The 18,512-nt window shown below is 46.5% G+C and overlaps 2 protein-coding genes across 9 annotated transcripts in view; both read left to right on the forward strand.

The window, feature by feature from the left end:
* Positions 1–778: 778 nt before the first annotated feature.
* On the forward strand, positions 779–12,847 carry anapc4 (anaphase promoting complex subunit 4). Its single transcript, XM_077017547.1, has 29 exons — positions 779–931; positions 1,079–1,206; positions 1,375–1,480; positions 1,646–1,778; positions 1,881–1,955; positions 2,092–2,118; positions 2,218–2,262; positions 2,353–2,437; positions 3,196–3,300; positions 3,816–3,899; positions 4,088–4,174; positions 4,251–4,315; positions 4,567–4,609; positions 4,706–4,782; positions 5,089–5,189; positions 5,482–5,533; positions 5,633–5,688; positions 5,799–5,845; positions 6,147–6,203; positions 6,336–6,392; positions 6,480–6,573; positions 7,364–7,461; positions 8,540–8,601; positions 8,681–8,719; positions 9,395–9,496; positions 9,826–9,912; positions 10,031–10,198; positions 10,742–10,865; positions 12,449–12,847. Exons 2-29 carry the CDS (start codon positions 1,099–1,101, stop codon positions 12,680–12,682), a joined length of 2,418 nt encoding a protein of 805 aa, XP_076873662.1. The 5' UTR covers positions 779–931; positions 1,079–1,098; the 3' UTR covers positions 12,683–12,847.
* An 854-nt stretch (positions 12,848–13,701) lies between these two features.
* slain2 (SLAIN motif family, member 2) overlaps positions 13,702–18,512 on the forward strand; it is an 18,101-nt gene continuing 13,290 nt past the window's right edge. For 5 of the 8 annotated variants that reach the window (XM_077017549.1, XM_077017551.1, XM_077017550.1 and 2 more), the window contains exons 1-2: positions 13,703–14,413; positions 17,553–17,695. In XM_077017549.1, the coding sequence (XP_076873664.1) occupies positions 13,929–14,413; positions 17,553–17,695 (628 nt within the window). In that variant the 5' untranslated portion in view covers positions 13,703–13,928. Of the gene's footprint in view, positions 14,414–17,552; positions 17,696–18,512 lie in introns of all 8 variants that reach the window. The other 3 variants (XM_077017555.1, XM_077017556.1, XM_077017554.1) reach the window with 2 other exon arrangements.

Consider the following 18,512-nt stretch of genomic DNA (forward strand, 5'->3'; position numbering starts at 1 on the left):
TAATGGGAGTATTGTCATTTTATATTAGCATTTCCTTGCTGATGAGACAGCCTGTATTTAGTAATCTAATACTGTACATGATGAAAGTTCATTACTTTTAAGTTTTGAAATGCTTATCAGTTCTATCTGTGATCTGTTAATGTAAGATAATTGTGATTGTCCATTTGGTATTTTTCCCTATTGACCTCTGACAAAAAAGTTTCAAACACAAATCATTTTATTGAGTTTTTTGTGATGACACCACACATTTCAGCACATATAAGATGACTCTTCCAGACTAAGAGAAAGCTTTGTAAATAGCAGAATTATAGGTCCCTGACTGCCATGGAAAACCAAGTCATAAAAATATATCTGGATATATACATGTCTTTACTGTATACCTGTTTAAATGCTGCTGTTGTAACCTATTACCCAGGCATAGACTTTAGTCACTTTAACAGAATTAAACTTTTTTTAATGAAAATTATTTTTATAAGCTGTTTTAACAGAAAGCTACTGTTTACTTGAGTACAAGTTAAATTTTTTCTATATTTTTTATTCTCTTTTATACACATTCTTATGTCTGTGTCCATTTAGCAAAAGCAGGTTTTCAGTTCGGACTATGGTTAACCAAACATTCAATAAAACGTTTGTCTTTCTAAGACGCCGTGAAATTTTGAAATATCCCTAAGGACCTTCGCTGTTTAGTCTCTTACATTTTTGCCTCTTCGAGTTTCCGTTGCTAAGGTTTCATTGGCGGGTGAAAGTAAATTTTGATTGGTCAGTCCAAGGCGCGCTGTTTGATTGGTCAGTCCAGGGCGCACCGCTAAGCAGCAACACTTTCTTCGGTTTCACCCGAACAACCCCGACCATACGTTAACTACATTAAAACATTTTATGGATTTAAGGGCCAAACTTCTCAGTGAATGTTGACCACTGCTATTCTACCAAAGTAAGGAAACTGGTTCTTAAAATATGAACATATATGCACGTATACAGTGCTAACTAGCTAACTAGCTAGATGGCTACATAACTACGCATGTAGTGTCTTTACTCGAGGCGATAGCGCCTTCACTACGTTGTCGTTTGTCGCCTTTAGACTCGAGCCCAGACTTCACAATGCCCGCGTTCCGGCAAGTGGGAGAGAAGCAGCTCCCGAATCCCATCATTTACATGGCCTGGTCTCCAAAGCGGGACCTGATCGCCCTGGCCAACACATCCGGCGAGGTGAGTGAGTTATACCAGCGGTGTTCTGACACGGTGCGGTTCTTGTGTTGGGTGCTGGAGCCAATCCCAGCATCATCAGGTGGAGGCAGGGTACACCATGGGCAGGTCGCCAGTCCGCCACATGGCCAACACGCACATCCTTCATTTTCTTCAAATCCCCAATTTCAGCTCCTGCTACATCGCCTTGCCAATTTCCAACGCGTGTGGAGTTTAGCGCCAAATGAGAACACAGGGAAGGAGATCACATCGTTGGCCTGGAGGCCTGACTGTAAAGGTAAAAGCAGTCTAAGAATGGACTGATGACTCTCTGATGATCATCTGATGTTTTGGAATAATGACCTGACTCTGTAAATACCTCCAAGCATGAGAGAGCCTACATGTGACCACTCAGACATGCATTTGTTTAAGTGATGCCTGACGTGTTTGATGCTGTGGTCAGTTCTGGCGTTCAGCGTGGGCGACACCAAGCAAGTCGTCCTGTGTGATGCTGAGAAGGCGGAGATCCTCCACCTGTTTCCTGTGGACGTCCCTGTGTCCTGCATGCACTGGATGGAGGTGCAGAGTGACAAGAGGTGTGTGTGTGTGTGTGTGTGTGTGTGTGTGTGTGTGTGTGTGTGTGTGTGTATAATGTATGTATATGTATGCAATCACATTGCTTTGCTCTACCATTGAAGCTCATTTTCAGTGTTCGGGGAGTCTGAGTCTGAGTCCAACCGCTTCCTACCTGAGCTGCCAACCTTACCAAAGAGGTGAGTGTATGTGCACTAATGCGTGGGTGACTTCCTGCTGTCAGACATTGACACAGCCACTGCCCAGCTCAGGATTACTGCACAGCTGCCATTTCACCGTGTGCTCTGTGCTCAAGTGTTGTGTGTCTGTTTGCAGCTACAGCACCACATCGAAAATATTCAGGTATGTAATGTTGTTTATGGGATGTTTTATACCACTATAGGTGTGTGTGTGTGTGTGTGTGTATGTGTACATCTGCTCATGCACTGTTTCCTGTTGCAGTGAGGAGAAATCAGACGAAGTCACCAACCTTTTGGGGGAAGTGAGGTTAGTGGTGTGAGTCTGTGCCCTGATCAGATGTTCCTCACTCTTCTTCTCTACGTGTTTTGATATGTGTGTGTGCTGCGTTCCCTGCAGGCTCAACATCCTGGTGATAGGCGGGCCGTCTGGGTTTTTGGAGCTGTATGCGTACGGACTGTATAAGATAGCCACGATAAAGGAGGTGAGGCTCACTCCATCCTTCTTCCTCTTATTCTCTCACATCACATTTGTTTTTGTTTAGTTGTGTTGATAAAACAAAAACAGCTGTCGTTCTCTCCATCTTTCTCTTTCCCATCTCTCTCCATCCCTCTCCCTCTCTCTCTCTCTCTCTCTCTCTCTCTCTCTATTTTCCCTTCTTTCATTCCCCACTCTCGCTCTCTCTCCCCCTCTCTCTCCATCCCTTTCCCCCTCTCTCTTCCTCTATCTCCCCCTTTCTCTCTATCCCTCTCCCCCCCTCTCTCTCTTCCTCTCTCCCCCTTTTTCTCCATCCCTCTCCCCCTCTCTCTCTTCCTCTATCTCCCCCTTTCTCTCTATCCCTCTCCCCCCCTCTCTCTCTTCCTCTCTCTCCCCCTTTCTCTCTATCCCTCTCCCCCTCTCTCTCTTCCTCTCTCTCCCCCTTTTTCTCTATCCCTCTCCCCCCCTCTCTCTCCCCCTCTCTCTCCATCCCTTCCCCCTCTCTCTTCCTCTATCTCCCCCTTTCTCTCTATCCCTCTCCCCCTCTCTCTTTTCCTCTCTCTCCCCCTTTTTCTCCATCCCTCTCCTCCTCTCTCTCTTCCTCTCTCTCCCCCCTTTTTCTCCATCCCTCTCCCCCTCTCTCTCTTCCTCTATCTCCCCCTTTCTCTCTATCCCTCTCCCCCCCTCTCTCTCTTCCTCTCTCTCCCCCTTTTTCTCTATCCCTCTCCCCCTCTCTCTCTTCCTCTCTCTCCATCTCTCACATAGATCACAGGGACGTGCCGCTGTCTCTGTCTTTCCAGTGACCTTAAATCCCTCTCTGTCATCACCGAAACAAGATCCTCAAATGAGTCGGAGATGCACTATATTCAGGTAAAGGTCACTATGTGAGGAGGCAGTCAGGTATAATTTTACCATATTCTTAAATGAGATCGGGCTGTTTCTCTGTCTCTGGGTCTGTCTTGAGTCTGTTCCCCTCTTTCCTCTTCCAGCATAATGTCCTTTTTTGCTTTAATGGTTATTAACCCACATGTAAATTCATGTTAAAGATTATTAGGCTAATTTGGGGCAGATATCATAATGGTATAGTAGTATATAAAAAAAGCAAAGTTCACCTGATGCCTGTGTGTATGTAACACCATCCATAGTACTCAAATAGTGAAACCCAGGCAGAAAGTGCATTTTTATTATTTTGGCCAACACTTTGCGTGGACTGAACCAGTCTGTCCTGCAGAAGTGTGCAGAAGGGTATGAATGCTGATTGTGATAAAACTTTGATGTTATTTTAATTGCTTGAAATGTTACATAATGTTGTTTTTTTTGTTCAGTTGTGCTGATCAAATATGTCCCCACACTCACTCTGGTCCCGTCCCGTCTCTCTGTCTCAGTTGGACACAGGACTGCTCTCAGCGTGTCTCCCAGAGTTAACCAGGATGGCCCGCAAGTTCACACACATCTCCACTCTCATACAGGTCAAGATAGCAACAGTTTCCACACAAAAAAGGCTTGCAAACAAAGCCAACTCAGATTTTTTATTCGGTTTAAAAGTGATTCCTTAGTCTGTCTCACTCGTGTGTGTGTGTGTGTGTGTGTGTGTGTGTGTGTGTGTGTGTGTGTGTGTGTGTGTGTGTGTGTGTGTGTGTGTGTGTGTGTGTCACAGTACCTTCGTCTCTCTCTCACCTGTATGTGTGAAGCGTGGGAGGATATCCTCATGCAGATGGATCTCCGCCTCACCAAGTTTGTTCAGGTCTGGTGCAGTGGTGACTCTGATAACTCTGGGATTTGTCCTCACATGATAAATAACCATTGCTGTTGTTTTATAGGAGAAGAACACAAGCACTCAGGTTCAGGATGAGTTCTTGGAGTTGCTGCTCTGGGGACACGTCAGGTTTGCTTTACTTCAGACATATTCATCTGATGAGGTGTACATTTTAGATCAGACACACTTGAATGGTGACGTATACGCTTAAGATCAGACACATTTGCACTCAAAACTAAAATCCCTATTTTGCTCACATTCATCTTTCATGTTTCATTTTCAACTTGTATTAGCATTATGTGTCCTGCAGGGGGCTCTATACAACAATCTGTTGTCTGTGGTTTGATGAATAGAAGCTAACACTCTTCTCATGTTCTCAGCCCTGAACTGCAGGCTCTTCTCATGAATCAGCTGACGGTCAAAGTAAGTGAAACGTTTTCACCATCTTCCTTGGGAGTCATACTCCACTATTATCCGCTCATGCGGTGTTTGTTTGTTTGTTTGTTTATGCACTTAAAGGGTTTGAAGATGTTGGGCCAGTCCATAGAGTCATCCTACTCCAGTATTCAGAAGCTGGTCATTAGTCACTTACAGAGGTATGACTGCACCTGGGTCCACGCCCCGCAGTACCAGCATTTCATTGGAAAACAGGTCGTACACACAGGCACTCCAGGATTAGTTGGGTGGAGCACTTGATGGATGCTTGATGGGTGATTAGTGTTTAATGGGTGTAGCTGCACAACATTTTTGACCCGTTTCTGAGATGCCAACCATGAAACTTTGCTATTAAAATCATTCTACTAGTTTTACTTGTTTATTTAAATCCTAAACTGTTAATTCATGAAATCTCTCATTCTTACTCTGCCTTATTGTTGATGTCTCTGTTCATCTCTTTCTCTCAGTGGTTCAGAGGCTCTGCTGTATCATCTCAGCGAGGTTAAGGGTATGGCTTTGTGGAAACAGAAGTTCCAACCTCTGGGTCTGGACCTCGTTGCTATAGAGGGTGAAGGAGTGCTCCAACACCAGCCCATCAAACACCAGCCCACGCAACACCAGCCCACGCAACACCAGTCCACCAAACACCAGTCCACGCAACACCAGCTCATCAAACACCATATAAATCCATATAAGTCCATATAAATGAGACATTGCATAAAAAACAAACATTTTGCAGAGAGCCTAAAGCTTTGTGTGTGCTTGAGAAAGCACGCGTCTGCTGTATTTTAACATGTAGCTGCATCGCGTGAGGAAAATGTCTTGGGTCAACGTGTGTCGTCTCTTCCTGGTTCTGCTAGAGGCCATCACGGCAGTGGGCTCCTTTACACTGAAGGCTAGTGAACTCTTACAGTGAGTGTGACCTCCTGCCCACTGCGTTATCTCCACAGTGTTGGCACCTCCAGTGTGTTTGCCATATGTATGTTGATGTGTGCTGTCTGCCTCTTCCAGAGTGATCGACAAGAGCATGAAGAATTTCAAGGCTTTTTTCAGATGGCTCTATGTTGGTGAGGTTGCTTCTCGTAAATAGACGAATTACGGTGATTTTTCATTTTCTTTACCACAGCGGTTTAATATTTACATTTGTCTTTGTTCATTCGTTCATGGCCCTGCTAAGCCATGCTTCGCATGTCAGAAGACCACGTCCCGCCAGAGCTGAACAAGGTAAGAGTTGGAGTGGTATAAACTGCATGTAAAGACCTCCAGGCGGGTGGGGCAGGACGGAGGGGTCGCACACGTCCGTCTTTTAGGTGGGGCAGTTTTGGTCAGGTGACATTGTCATGTTTAGGTTGGCTGGAAACAGGTTAATACATAATATTACCATATAAGGTATTCTTTGCATAACATGAGGGTGACTGAATAAACTGTTCTGTGCTGTGTGCCCAGGGTTCGATTTAGCTGCATTAATGACTTGTAGCGTGTTTAATAATGTATAGAATGTTTAATAACATGTTTGTGTCCTCAGATGACCCAGAAAGACCTGGCCTTTGTTGCAGACTTCCTCTCTGAACATTTCAGTGCTGTGAGTGAATATTAGTGGCAAAAAGAACATTGTCCAAACAGTGGCGCCATTTGAAATGTTTCATTTAAAAAATGGTAGACTTTTTTAACATTCAAAATGTTTTGAGTTAATTTGATGTCGTTGTCCTGACAGAATGAAGAACTGTTTGATCGGAAAGGGAAGTACTTTAATGTGGAACGGGTGGGACAGGTGAGCCGTGTGTGTGAGAGCCGTGTGTGTGTACGTGAGCCGTGTGTGCGTGCCCATGCGTAATGCTTCCGTCCATGTTCCTTGCAGTACCTGAAGGATGAGGATGAAGATCTGGTGTCTCCACCTAATATGGAGGGAAACCACTGGCTCAGTTTTGTTGAGCAGAGCACCTACCTAAAAGGCAAAGCTTGTCCACCCTCAGCAGATTTACACCGTGATACACGTTTCCTCTTAGGAGACTCCTGAGGCCAACAGGTTACATACACCAAGGCTAAAGACGCTTATTCTCAGTTTCAGTATACCTCCACATTCCTGTTTTACATCAGAGGATGTTTTACAACGATCGACTGTGATAACGAGGGGTTAATTAGGGCAGCACCTGCACCAGTAACTTATCCAGCCATCTGGGAACCGAAGCATCTGTGTCCAGCATCAAGAGAGCCGCACGTTGCAGTGGTCTGAAAGGCGGATACGCTTGGAGCAAAGCTCCTGGTCCACGAGCGGGCTGGTCCCCAGGACATAGGCCACACCTCCTGCTCTGAGAGGAACTTATGGAACACTCCCCCAACTCCTTTAATCCAACCAATTAAAAGGCAGCGCTGTCAAATATTTACATTCTACTACATTCAAACCTTTTAAACTTTTGACCCACTTTATCATACGTAAAACCTGAAAAATCTAAATGTAAAAATTAATTTAAATGTCATCCCACTAGGTGTATGTAAACCTTTGTCCTGTATTATGTTTTATATTATTGAAGAAAACATGAACAAATGGTTCAACATGTATAAGTTTGTGAAGGTGAGAAGGGGGGTCTAAACTCTCACTGCGAGATGTCTGATATAGTGTGTGTGTGTGTGTGTGTGTGTGTGTGTGTGTGTGTGTGTGTGTGTGTGTGTGTGTGTGTGTGTGTGTGTGTGTGTGTGTGTGTGTGTGTGTGTGTGTGTGCGTGCGTGCGTGCGTGCGTGCAGCAAGCCCGTTGCTGTTCCCCACATACCCACAGAAGTCTCTGCACTATGTCAAGAGGCTGATGGAGGGGGCCATTGACGTGTGTCTACAGGAGCCAGCTGTAAGTGTGTAACCCCCCCCACCAGCTGTGAGTTTGTACCCCCCCATCAGCTGTAAGTGTGTAACCTCCCACCAGCTGTAAGTGTGTGACCCCCCACCAGCTGTAAGTGTGTGACCCCCCACCAGCTGTAAGTGTGTGACCCCCCACCAGCTGTAAGTGTGTGACCCCCCACCAGCTGTAAGTGTGTGACCCCCCCCCACCAGCTGTAAGTGTGACCCCCCCCCACCAGCTGTAAGTGTGTGATCCCCCCACCAGCTGTAAGTGTGTGACCCCCCACCAGCTGTAAGTGTGTGACCCCCCACCAGCTGTAAGTGTGTACCCCCCCACCAGCTGTAAGTGTGTGACCCCCCACCAGCTGTAAGTGTGTGACCCCCCCCCCCCACCAGCTGTAAGTGTGACCCCCCCCCCCCACCAGCTGTAAGTGTGTGATCCCCCCACCAGCTGTAAGTGTGTGACCCCCCACCAGCTGTAAGTGTGTACCCCCCCACCAGCTGTAAGTGTGTGACCCCCCCACCAGCTGTAAGTGTGTGACCCCCCCACCAGCTGTAAGTGTGTGATCCCCCCACCAGCTGTAAGTGTGCGACCCCCCACCAGCTGTAAGTGTGTGACCCCCCACCAGCTGTAAGTGTGTAAACCCCCCCACCAGCTGTAAGTGTGTAAACCCCCCCACCAGCTGTAAGTGTGACCCCCCCCACCAGCTGTAAGTGTGTGACCCCCCACCAGCTGTAAGTGTGTGACCCCCCCACCAGCTGTAAGTGTGTAACCCCCCCACCAGCTGTAAGTGTGTGACCCCCCCACCAGCTGTAAGTGTGACCCCCCCACCAGCTGTAAGTGTGACCTCCCCACCAGCTGTAAGTGTGTGACCTCCCCACCAGCTGTAAGTGTGTGACCTCCCCACCAGCTGTAAGTGTGTAAACCCCCCACCAGCTGTAAGCGTGTACCCCACACACAAACATTTTTCCCCCCACATGAGGGTGCACACATTCATGCACCACACACACACACACACACACACTTCCCTTGCTCATTCTGCTATTGATCAGCAGTGTGTGTGTTTGTGTGTGTGTGTTCTCCTTAGGAGGTGATTGGGAATTCAGTGAAGCAGGCTGTGTGTTTTCCCCTGTACTCTGTGCCTGATAGGTGAGATCATTACTGAGCATGTCCGTAGGTAACCCCGCCCACCCAGAATTGAGCTGATGTTTGTGATTTCTTTTGACAGCCCGGCGGACACACCCAAGCTGTTTGAGCTGCCGTCACTGTAAGTTGAGTACCGTCTGAGGAAACACTGCAACCTTCGAGTAAACATCGCAACTTGTTGTTGCATTGGTCTGATTTGAATTCTTCAGATAAAGTCATTTGACTTTGAGATAGAAAAAATACAAAATTAGAGACTGCATGAAACAAAAATAATTATTACATTCATTATAATGTTTTGATTTTCTAATGGAGTTCTATTTGCCAATTAGACAATAGAATTCCCTATTAAATTGTGCATTTCCAACACTGCACAGTTCTGAAGTTCTAGTTTGTTGAATGTAAAGTATAGAAAAGTGGTGTAATGAATCCAGAGTAAAAGCTATCTGACTGCGTACATCCCTGAACGTATCTCACTTTTTAGAAAGGACTCAGAGATGTGAGTATTTTTGAATTTCCCCAAGAACAGTGAGGAAGACTCGTGCTGTGTCTGACTGGGGTGGCGTCTGACTGGGGCGGCGTCTGACTGGGGCGGCGTCTGACTGACTGGGGCGGTGTCTGACTGGGGCGGCGTCTGACTGGGGCGGCGTCTGACTGACTGGGGCCGCGTCTGACTGACTGGGGCCGCGTCTGACTGGGGCCGCGTCTGACTGACTGGGGCCGCGTCTGACTGACTGGGGCCGCGTCTGACTGATAAACCAGATAGATTTGTTGCTGAGTGTTTTTTTGTGTTCTGAAGGTGGAATGATAAGAATACCTGCATGCAGTACACGGTGTTCTGTATGCCGGAGATCTCGCCTTCCAAAATCTACATCCTGAGGAGAGCAACAGACCCACAAAGGTGCTTGTCCTCTTCTCTCTGGGATATTTAAGGTCATTCTTTCAGCTCTGTTCTTCAAACCAGTTACCCTCACCAACCAAACAACCACTAGGGGGCATTATATACAGGCGGTTGTCATGTCTGATTACCTCATGTGTACTGAACACATCTAAAGTTTAGGTAGAAAGTTTAAATGGTTCTGGGCTCAACCGTCTGTATCAGTCGAAGGAGGAAAAGTTCTCTTCAGCTTCTTGTGCTAATCGTAGACCTCTATAATAAAACATTAACCGTGTGTGTGTGTGTGTGTGTGTGTGTGTGTGTGTGTGTGTGTGTGTGTGTGTGTGTGGTAGATCTGTCCTCAATGGCCTCGTGGCCATCGACCTGAACACTCCTCTCAACTCCAGTATTGATGATGAAACACCTGTAGCAGAATCTGTGTAAGTTTCTTTGATGACATGCAGACAGTTAAACAAAAAAAAAAACCTTGAAGTTATAGTGCAGCTGCGTTTGTATTAAAGTGTAAATAAAGTATCGTCTTTTCTTTTAATGTTGTAGTGATCGGTCCTATAGTTGCCTTGATGCCCGTCTCTATGACGACGAGACCTTGACGGTAGTGTTGCAATGCCTCGAGGGTGATGAGAACAGACTCCGCCTCCTCGCTCAGCTTCCCCTTGGCGCCGCCCTCAGCTGTGAGGAAGCGTTCACCTGGGACCCCGCCCTCCGGTACCACCCACTCCAATCCAAGTCCAGTCACTGTTTTTCTCCAATACACCTGATCCATACACTTGCGTTTTTGGGAAACTTTGATTTAACTTAAGCTGTTTATGAATAAAGGTACACTATGCTTTAAAAACACTAGTGACATGGACGTCTTACGGTTGTGCTGCCAACATTCTCCAGAACTTGAGTTTCAGCACCTGAGCAGTGATTGTACATTAGGGGAACGGTCACTGTAGCTGTTGTACTTAATACAGTAACACTCACTATAGCTGTGTTATTACACCAGGAATGCTCACTGTAGCTGTGTTATTACACCAGGAATGCTCACTGTAGCTGTTATTACACCAGGAATGCTCACTGTAGCTGTGCTGTACTAAACCCAGTAACAGTAGTGGAACACTTGCTATAGCTGTGTGCTAATAACACTTGCTATAGCTGTGTGCTAATAACACTTGCTATAGCTGTGTTATTAGACCAGGAATGCTCACTGTAGCTGTGTTATTAGACCAGGAATGCTCACTGTAGCTGTGTTGTACTGCACACCAGGCTAGACCAGCAGGCAGACGGGATCCCTGTGCAGGCGCTGACCTGGGGGAACCAGAGCAGGAACCTGGAGAACATGAAGGCTCGCTTTGTGGCCGTCAACGGCGTCCGCAAAGTGGCCTGTGTGGTAAGAACCATCGAGTATACCTCATGCTCCTGCGTGATCAATACTGGCTACCTTTTAACTAAACACACGCATGTTTAGGTAATGCAGTCTCCAAATACTCTTCTGGCATTATGTTTCTGTAGCTCTATTCACATGAGAAGTTACACCTGGAGAAATGCAGTTGTGTAAAGGTCATTTCTTTCTGACTCCATCATGTGATTTTTACAGCCAGCACACACCCACGTCAGTAAAGACTCCTGCACTCGAGGTGTTTCAGTTTCTGATCAATTGGAGTCAATTCCACTACATGTGTGTAGCATGGAGTCAATTCCACTACATGTGTGTAGCATGGAGTCAATTCCACTACATGTGTGTAGCATGGAGTCAATTCCACTACATGTGTGTAGCTTGCCAATGTTCTGACTCAATTAATTGTTGTTGTAAGTAGTTTTATTCAATATAACATTGGATTATAAACGAGTGAAGAAATTAACAAATCCCCATCTCCTGGTTCATAAAAGCCCTGGACAGATAATGTTTAATTAATATTTCATGCAGCAGTAATGTGCTGCCATTATGACCAGCTAAGCTGTGGATTACATGTGGATTTGAGTGACGCCAGTTCAGGAATCGTGAAGCCACTCCTGTCTCTGTAATTTATCCAGACATGTAAAACTAATACCATTCCATTAGTGCTGTTGACTCTTATGGTTTTCTTGGTAAATCCATTATAGTCACTAGGTCAAAACAAATATATTTTTAAATTTGATTATTGTACTGTAATTTCACATGTATTTATGTATGTGTGCCTGCATGATTAGAGCTTGGTATGTTAGTGGAAACTCGCCTTTATTGTCATCATAATTTGAATTACAATGAAATTAGATTCTACTCCAAGGTGCTTGTTGGGACAAATAAATACACACAATGAAATAAAGTGATAAGTTAAAATAGTGCCACATTTACAAAATAGTTATGCTACATAATATTGCATGTGGGAAAGTTTTGCACACCTGTTGTGTTGCACATGGGTTGAGAATTTACATTTTGTTGCCGTTATTTTTACATGTTGTTTAGTGCAGTGATGGCTCTTGGGGGGGGGGGGGGGGGGGGGGGTGCTGTCTCTGAGCCTACTTGTACGAGTTTTGAGTAACCTGTACCGTCGGCTTGAAGGTAACAGGCAGTGGCGCAAAAAGGGGGTATGCAGCGTATGCGACGCATAGGGGCGCTGCACTAGAGGGGGCGCCAAATCGATGCCAGAAAATTTTTTGCCGAGTTGGTGGGGGTGGTGGGGGGAGTGCGGGGGGCGCCGATAGTATGTTTGCATACACCTCAGAAAGTATGTAGTTGCAACCCTGGTAACAGGTCAAACAGTGGGTGGGGTGGGATGAGTCCTTGGTGATACTGACCGACCTTCTGGGGTAGCGAGAGGTGGCGATGTCCTCCAGGCTGGACAAGAATGCTCTCAATGATGGATCTATAGAAGAGCACGAGCAGTTTCTCCTCCATCTTGTTCCTCTTGAGAACCCTCAGGAAGTGGAGTCGCTGCTCAGTATATTTATTAATATTGAAAAAATCATGTGCTTTTGTACATTCTCAAACAGATGAGTTCAAACCTACGTCACGTCCGCGTGTTTGAGATGGACGTGGAGGATGAGGAGGATGAAGAGCGGGCAGATGAGTCACAAGATGTCAGTTCAGACCAGGATGGACTAGAGGTGTCCTCAGCCAATCATGGAGCAGGAGTTGAAGAAGAAGGAGGGGCAAAAGCTTGTGAGAAGATAGGGGATTCGTCCTGGGAATCCTTGGATCATACGTCAGGGTCTGATGCACTATGACATAAAACACTCACTTCAAGGCATTTTTCAGTCTTATGCTGGATATACAACCTGCCAACATTTAACTTGCTAAAATCCAGCTGAATTTGTTTTTTGTATATGAAATGCATCGTGCTGAAATGTTCTGTGTTCTTTTGAAAATAAAATAACTTTTTGCTCTCGCAATTGATCTGATTCTGTTGTATTGTGTGAGAATGTTGCAGTGTGTCAGGGGGTTTGTGTTATGGGTGCTTTGTCCTGTCCTGACGCACCTGATTCAACACGCTTGCTGGTTGTGAAGCCCTCTGAAGCTGACCAACTGGCTGGTCGAATTTTCATATTAGCGTGACTTTATACACACATTTAAAGTATCAAAGTGCTTCACATGAGAATGATTGAGCAGTATTGGTGTATGGAATTGTGTCTGAGTGTTTTTTTACGTTCATGTAGTACTGGTAAAGTACTTATGGAAAATATACTGAGACCAATATGAATAAAACAGCTCAGTTTGCCTAAGAAAGTAATATTGCAGTGATTTAGTGCAGATTTGAATATGCCCAGCTCCTTATTTATTAGTGTAAACAAACTTCCTCACCCTTCCAGTGGGTCTTTTCCTCACACTCATGCCTTCTTCCAGGGCTCTGGGGGTTTGATGAAACACTGCAGCATACACTGTCTCTCCTCGTGAGCTGACCTGACATTGATGATGTCATTCTTAGGATCTAGAGCCACTCCTCCAGCTTAGGGGTCACAGAACCAAGTAACCCCGTCATTGTTGTCCCAGCCTTCCAAACTCTCCTTTTTACTTTCTCAGTCTATGGTATTTCTCCAGTCTTTCACATTTATTCGAAATAGCATATATATGTGCTATTTATATATAAAGTACATATTATCTTTGTAGTACGATACGATGTGTTACATGTGTGATCCGACGGAGCTTTACAGACCGGTTTTTAAGGGCGCGTTCACGAGCTGTGTCGCTCCCAGAACGTGCTCGTCACCGTCGTGGCACGTAATGACGTTTCACACCTTGCTTTTCTTCGATTTCATCGTCGGTAACTGGACGGTAAAAGATGGCGGCGGAGCCACCCGTGCTCGCTAACGCTCGGGTAAGATGACGACGATATGTGGTAATAACTTACTTTACGGTCGAGGTGTCGACGGCGCTCACTCAAGACACGCGTAGGGATATACTTGAGAACTTATTGACTCGGTAGAAGTCGATTAAAATTATAATTTTGGGAGCGAGGGGGGGCGCTGGTTTGCCATGGAGGATATCAACTCGAACATCAACGCGGACTTGGAGGTGAGGAAGCTCCAGGACCTGGTCAAGAAGCTCGAACAGCAGAACGAGCAGCTCCGGAGCCGGTCCAGTTTGCTGCCCTCGTCGGGCGGACTGTCGGGCAACGCCAGACCTCTGAGTGCCGGATACGAGTGCTCGTTGTCGGCGGGCGGCGCGGCGGGTCTGGCCGGGTTGACCGGGGTGGGGTTCGGCGGGTTGACCGGGGTGGGGTTCGGCGGGTCCAGGGGTTACGGGGGGGTTCTGGAGAACTCTGGGTGTTTGAGCACCAGACGGTCGTATCACGGCAGCTACGGACTGGGCTACGACGGCGACGGCGCGTCTCCCGTCTCCATCCACAGCGGCGTCGCCTCGTATTACCGCGACACGGAGAGTGAAAGTTCGGTGCTGGACGAGGTGGAGATCCTCGATCTTGAAGACATGGATTGTCTGAACGAGGACGAAGACAGCTGGTGAGTGAACGGGGCAGGTTGTGTGATCGTCAAAGCTGCAGGAGTGATCTAAACCTCACACACTAATGTGGTTCTGAAGTTTGACAGCTAGACGGGCCGACGCAGCTGCTGTCAGACGCCAGCGGGCAGCTGGACCGGACATTCTGCTGCCCAGTGTCCACGGTGGAGGGGAACACCGTGATGTGCACAGAGCGCAACAGATTGCCCGTTAAACCAAACGTGTATTCAGCATGCCTGGTGTCAGTAGTCATGCCACACCAGGCTTTACCTGGCATTTCTTCGGCTCAGTTTCTGCAGTTTCAGTAGCCCGTGTTTCACTGGTCAGTGTTTCACTATCTGTTGAACTCCATATGTAGACCAACTGTAGTATATGTATATTTTGTCGTACAACAACATGCATGCAGCTATGTGACCCACCTGTCATCATGTGAATTCACGCCGCTGTTGCAAAATCATCAATTTTCATCGCAAAACCATGTGTATAGAATTTTATTTACCATTACCAGGAGCTCTTTGCAGACCCTTAACCAGTTCTAACCGTTATGAGATTGCTTTCGTCCATTTTAGAGCACCGTGTGGGCTATTTTCAGAAGATTGCCTGTCGTGTAGGCGTCTTGGCCTGTTTGCAGTTGGCAGTCCACGTGCACGGTCTTGGTGTGTGAGACCTGCGGGACAGAGTTAATATAGAACACACACACAGCTGTGTCGGTACTGCGCCCAGCCAGAAGCCTTTGTGATGAGGACAGCACTCGTGACAGTCCTGGAAGAGCACCGTGACCGCACAGGGGCGTCCTGCTGCAGTGCAAACAGGTGTCCCGCAGGGAAGAGCTCGGGAACACCTGTGACGCTGGGCTCATGAGACGTGCCGTTTATGAAGTTTCAGAGGTTGCTGTGATTTTTAGTGATTTGTTGACCTCTGGCTTTTTATGGACCCTGTGGCAGACAGCAGGGCTGTTTGAAAAGGCAAAGTACAAAGAGTCGTCTCTTTAGATGGGGTTCAGAGATCTTTAGCTGAGAACTGTGTGTTTGTTTTGCGTGTTTGGAGTTTATCATCCTGCTATGTTCAGGACCAAGACTCGGCGGTGACATCACAGATTAGATCGGCGATAAAATTTAAAACCTTTTCTGTCACACTCAGAGGCGGTCTTTGCATAGAGGCGTGGCTAGGCAACTGCCTTGGGCCCCTCCCACTGCAGCCCACTGTAGGGGCCCCCTGACTAGCTGACTTATTTCTCGCATATTAATGTTGATGGGCCCCCTAGCTAAATTCGCCTTGAGCCCCCAAATTGCTAAGTCCGCCACTGGTCACACTGATCAATACGGCTTTGACTACTATCAGTGTGAAATGTGATGCAGTCACCAACAGGAAGCAAGACAATTGATCATATCAAGGTGAACGATCACTCGTTCAGAAGGAAGGTGAGGTAAATGATGTAATCACCTTAGTCACGTACTTGTGTTTATGTTGATTGTAAAGCCTCGTTATCATTGGTGTGGATCTGACAGTGGTATTACCTCTCTGATCTGATAGGTGGCGTACATTAGCGCATCATCAGACAGTCGTGTGGTTGTATCAAAGAGGTCATCTAGGTTTCCAGACCTGATCAAGTTTTGAGGCTAGTTAGTGTTGAACCTGCAATATATCTCTGGATTGTCCTCGTCAGTGTAGTGTGATTACACTATGTGCCAGCCTCTGTCATGGACTCCTGCAGTAATCCCACATTAGGTTACTACCTGACTGAATACACAAGCAGGTGTCTGTTGTCCTGAAGTCTGAATTGCTGCCATAATCACACGCCTTCCAGTAGTCCTGATGCCTTCCAGTAGTCCTGATGCCTTCCACTAGTCCTGATGCCTTCCACTAGTCCTGATGCCTTCCACTAGTCCTGAAGCCTCATAGATGAATGCTGTGCAACAGTGGTGATTTGCTTTGGAGGAAACGTCACTGCGAGCGCATGCCCCCTCAGTGTCACTCCTGTACCCCTTCAGTATCACTCTCGTACCCCCTTCAGTATCACTCTCGTACCCCCTTCAGTATCACTCTCGTACCCCCTTCAGTATCACTCTCGTACCCCCTTCGGTGTCACTCTCGTACCCCCTTCGGTGTCACTCTCGTACCCCCTTCGGTGTCACTCTCGTACCCCTTCAGTGTCACTCTCGTACCCCTTCAGTGTCACTCCTATACTGCCTGTTTGAGTTTGCAGACTTGTTGGAGCTCCTGTGTGTGCCAACTAGCAGTTTTATTGCTTAGTGAGATATCTACCAGGCCCGTCTGTCACCCGTCTCTCTCTCTCTCTCTCTCCTCCTCCTCTCTCGTTCCCTCTCTCTCCACCCTCTGATTTCTCCTCTCATTGTTGCTGAGTCAGGTTTTTTTTCATGATATCTACCCTTTGTCTCTGTCTGTCTCTCACAATGATTCGCTCTACCTTCCTTTATAATAATATAAGAAGTTAAATTCAGTAGTGATACTTTCCCTTAAACGTTGTCTATTATCTAGTAAACAGATCACTGATTTCTTTCAAGGATCAAGTCATTCACTGGTGTCTATAAAGGCTCAGCTGAGTAAATGCTTGTCGCTGTTTTGTCTGTTTTTCAGTAATGCGGACATGTTTGGACCTCAAATGACCTTTGTATGACGGGTTATAAAGTACTGATGCAAGCAACTGAATTAATCTCAGTCTGATTATCTGTACTCTCATTTTTTACTTAATTTGATATGGGCACCACAAAGGCCTGGTTAGGTCTCTTGGAATATTAGAAGAATGTGTGAGACATTTGTTTATAAAATATGTGCATTAATACACCATATTCACCCTCTTTCAGCTTCTGTGAAGAGAGGATTGTGTTGTACCTTTCATGCATATTTAATAAGCCACAGGGCCTGGGCATGTATTTCATCTCCCTGTGTGTGAGCACTGATCTAGGATTGGTCCTCTCTGACTACCATTTTTGAAATGCCATTTAAAAAAAGCTATGGAAAAGGACAGACTAAGCAGAAACTGATCCTGCATCAGTATTTATGCTCCATGAAATTTATTACATGTGGGACGTTTTGAGGTACTTTTTGTACTAGGTCTGCATGTTTTGTGTTATGATGGAATAAGTGAACCTAAGTGTGTGTGTGTGTGTGTGTTTCCAGGTTGTATGAGGCTAAGCTGAACAGTCCTCTTCAGAAGGCGCTCAGCCCCGTGGTGTGGTGTCGACAGGCCCTGGATAACCCCAGTCCCGACATGGAGTCAGCCAAGCGCTCCCTCCTCCACAGACTCGACCTCACCATGTCAGGTACACCCCCCACAATGCACTGCTCCGCATCCATGTGTCCTCCAGCCGGTCTCTTTGCTGTGGGCAAACCCGTGTGTGTGTGTGTGTGTGTGTGTGTGTGTGTGTGTGTGTGTGTGTGTGTGTGTTCAGCAAGTGTGCTGTCAGCTCTGGGTCCTGTCCCTGACCCGCAATGTCTGCACTTTCAGGTGTGTGTGTGCATGTGTTTGCGTGTGTTTGTCACTGTGTGATCACACTCACCCCAGCACTCTGATCCAGACACTGAGAGATCAAACTGATCCTGCATCAGTATTTATGCTCCATGGTCACACTCACCCCAGCTCTCTGATCCAGACACTGAGCGATCAAACTGATCCTGCATCAGTATTTATGCTCCATGGTCACACTCACCCCAACTCTCTGATCCAGACACTGAGCGATCAAACTGATCCTGCATCAGTATTTATGCTCCATGGTCACACTCACCCCAGCTCTCTGTTGTTCCAAGCACCATGATTTCAGAGGCTTTTCCCATGTGTTTTAAAACCATGAGCACACGCACACACACACATTTATAGTCATACAATATATCGCTAAATGATTCTGCTATATGTAAAGATTTGTTGTTGGCAAGGTTGTTGTCTTTGTGATTTATATATTTTACTGCTGATATCAGATATGAATTCTGAGTGTGCTGAAAGGTTTAAGGATGGCAGTTGTGTAAAGGGGGAGAGAAGGAGAGAGATAGAGGGAGAGAAAGAGAGAGAGAGAGAGGGATAGATGTCCCGGGTGCATCCATTATGTAATCATCTGTGGACCTGAGGCGGTTCCCATTTCATTG

Source organism: Brachyhypopomus gauderio, chromosome 9, assembly GCF_052324685.1.
Source record: "Brachyhypopomus gauderio isolate BG-103 chromosome 9, BGAUD_0.2, whole genome shotgun sequence".
Taxonomy (NCBI): Eukaryota; Metazoa; Chordata; class Actinopteri; order Gymnotiformes; family Hypopomidae; genus Brachyhypopomus; species Brachyhypopomus gauderio.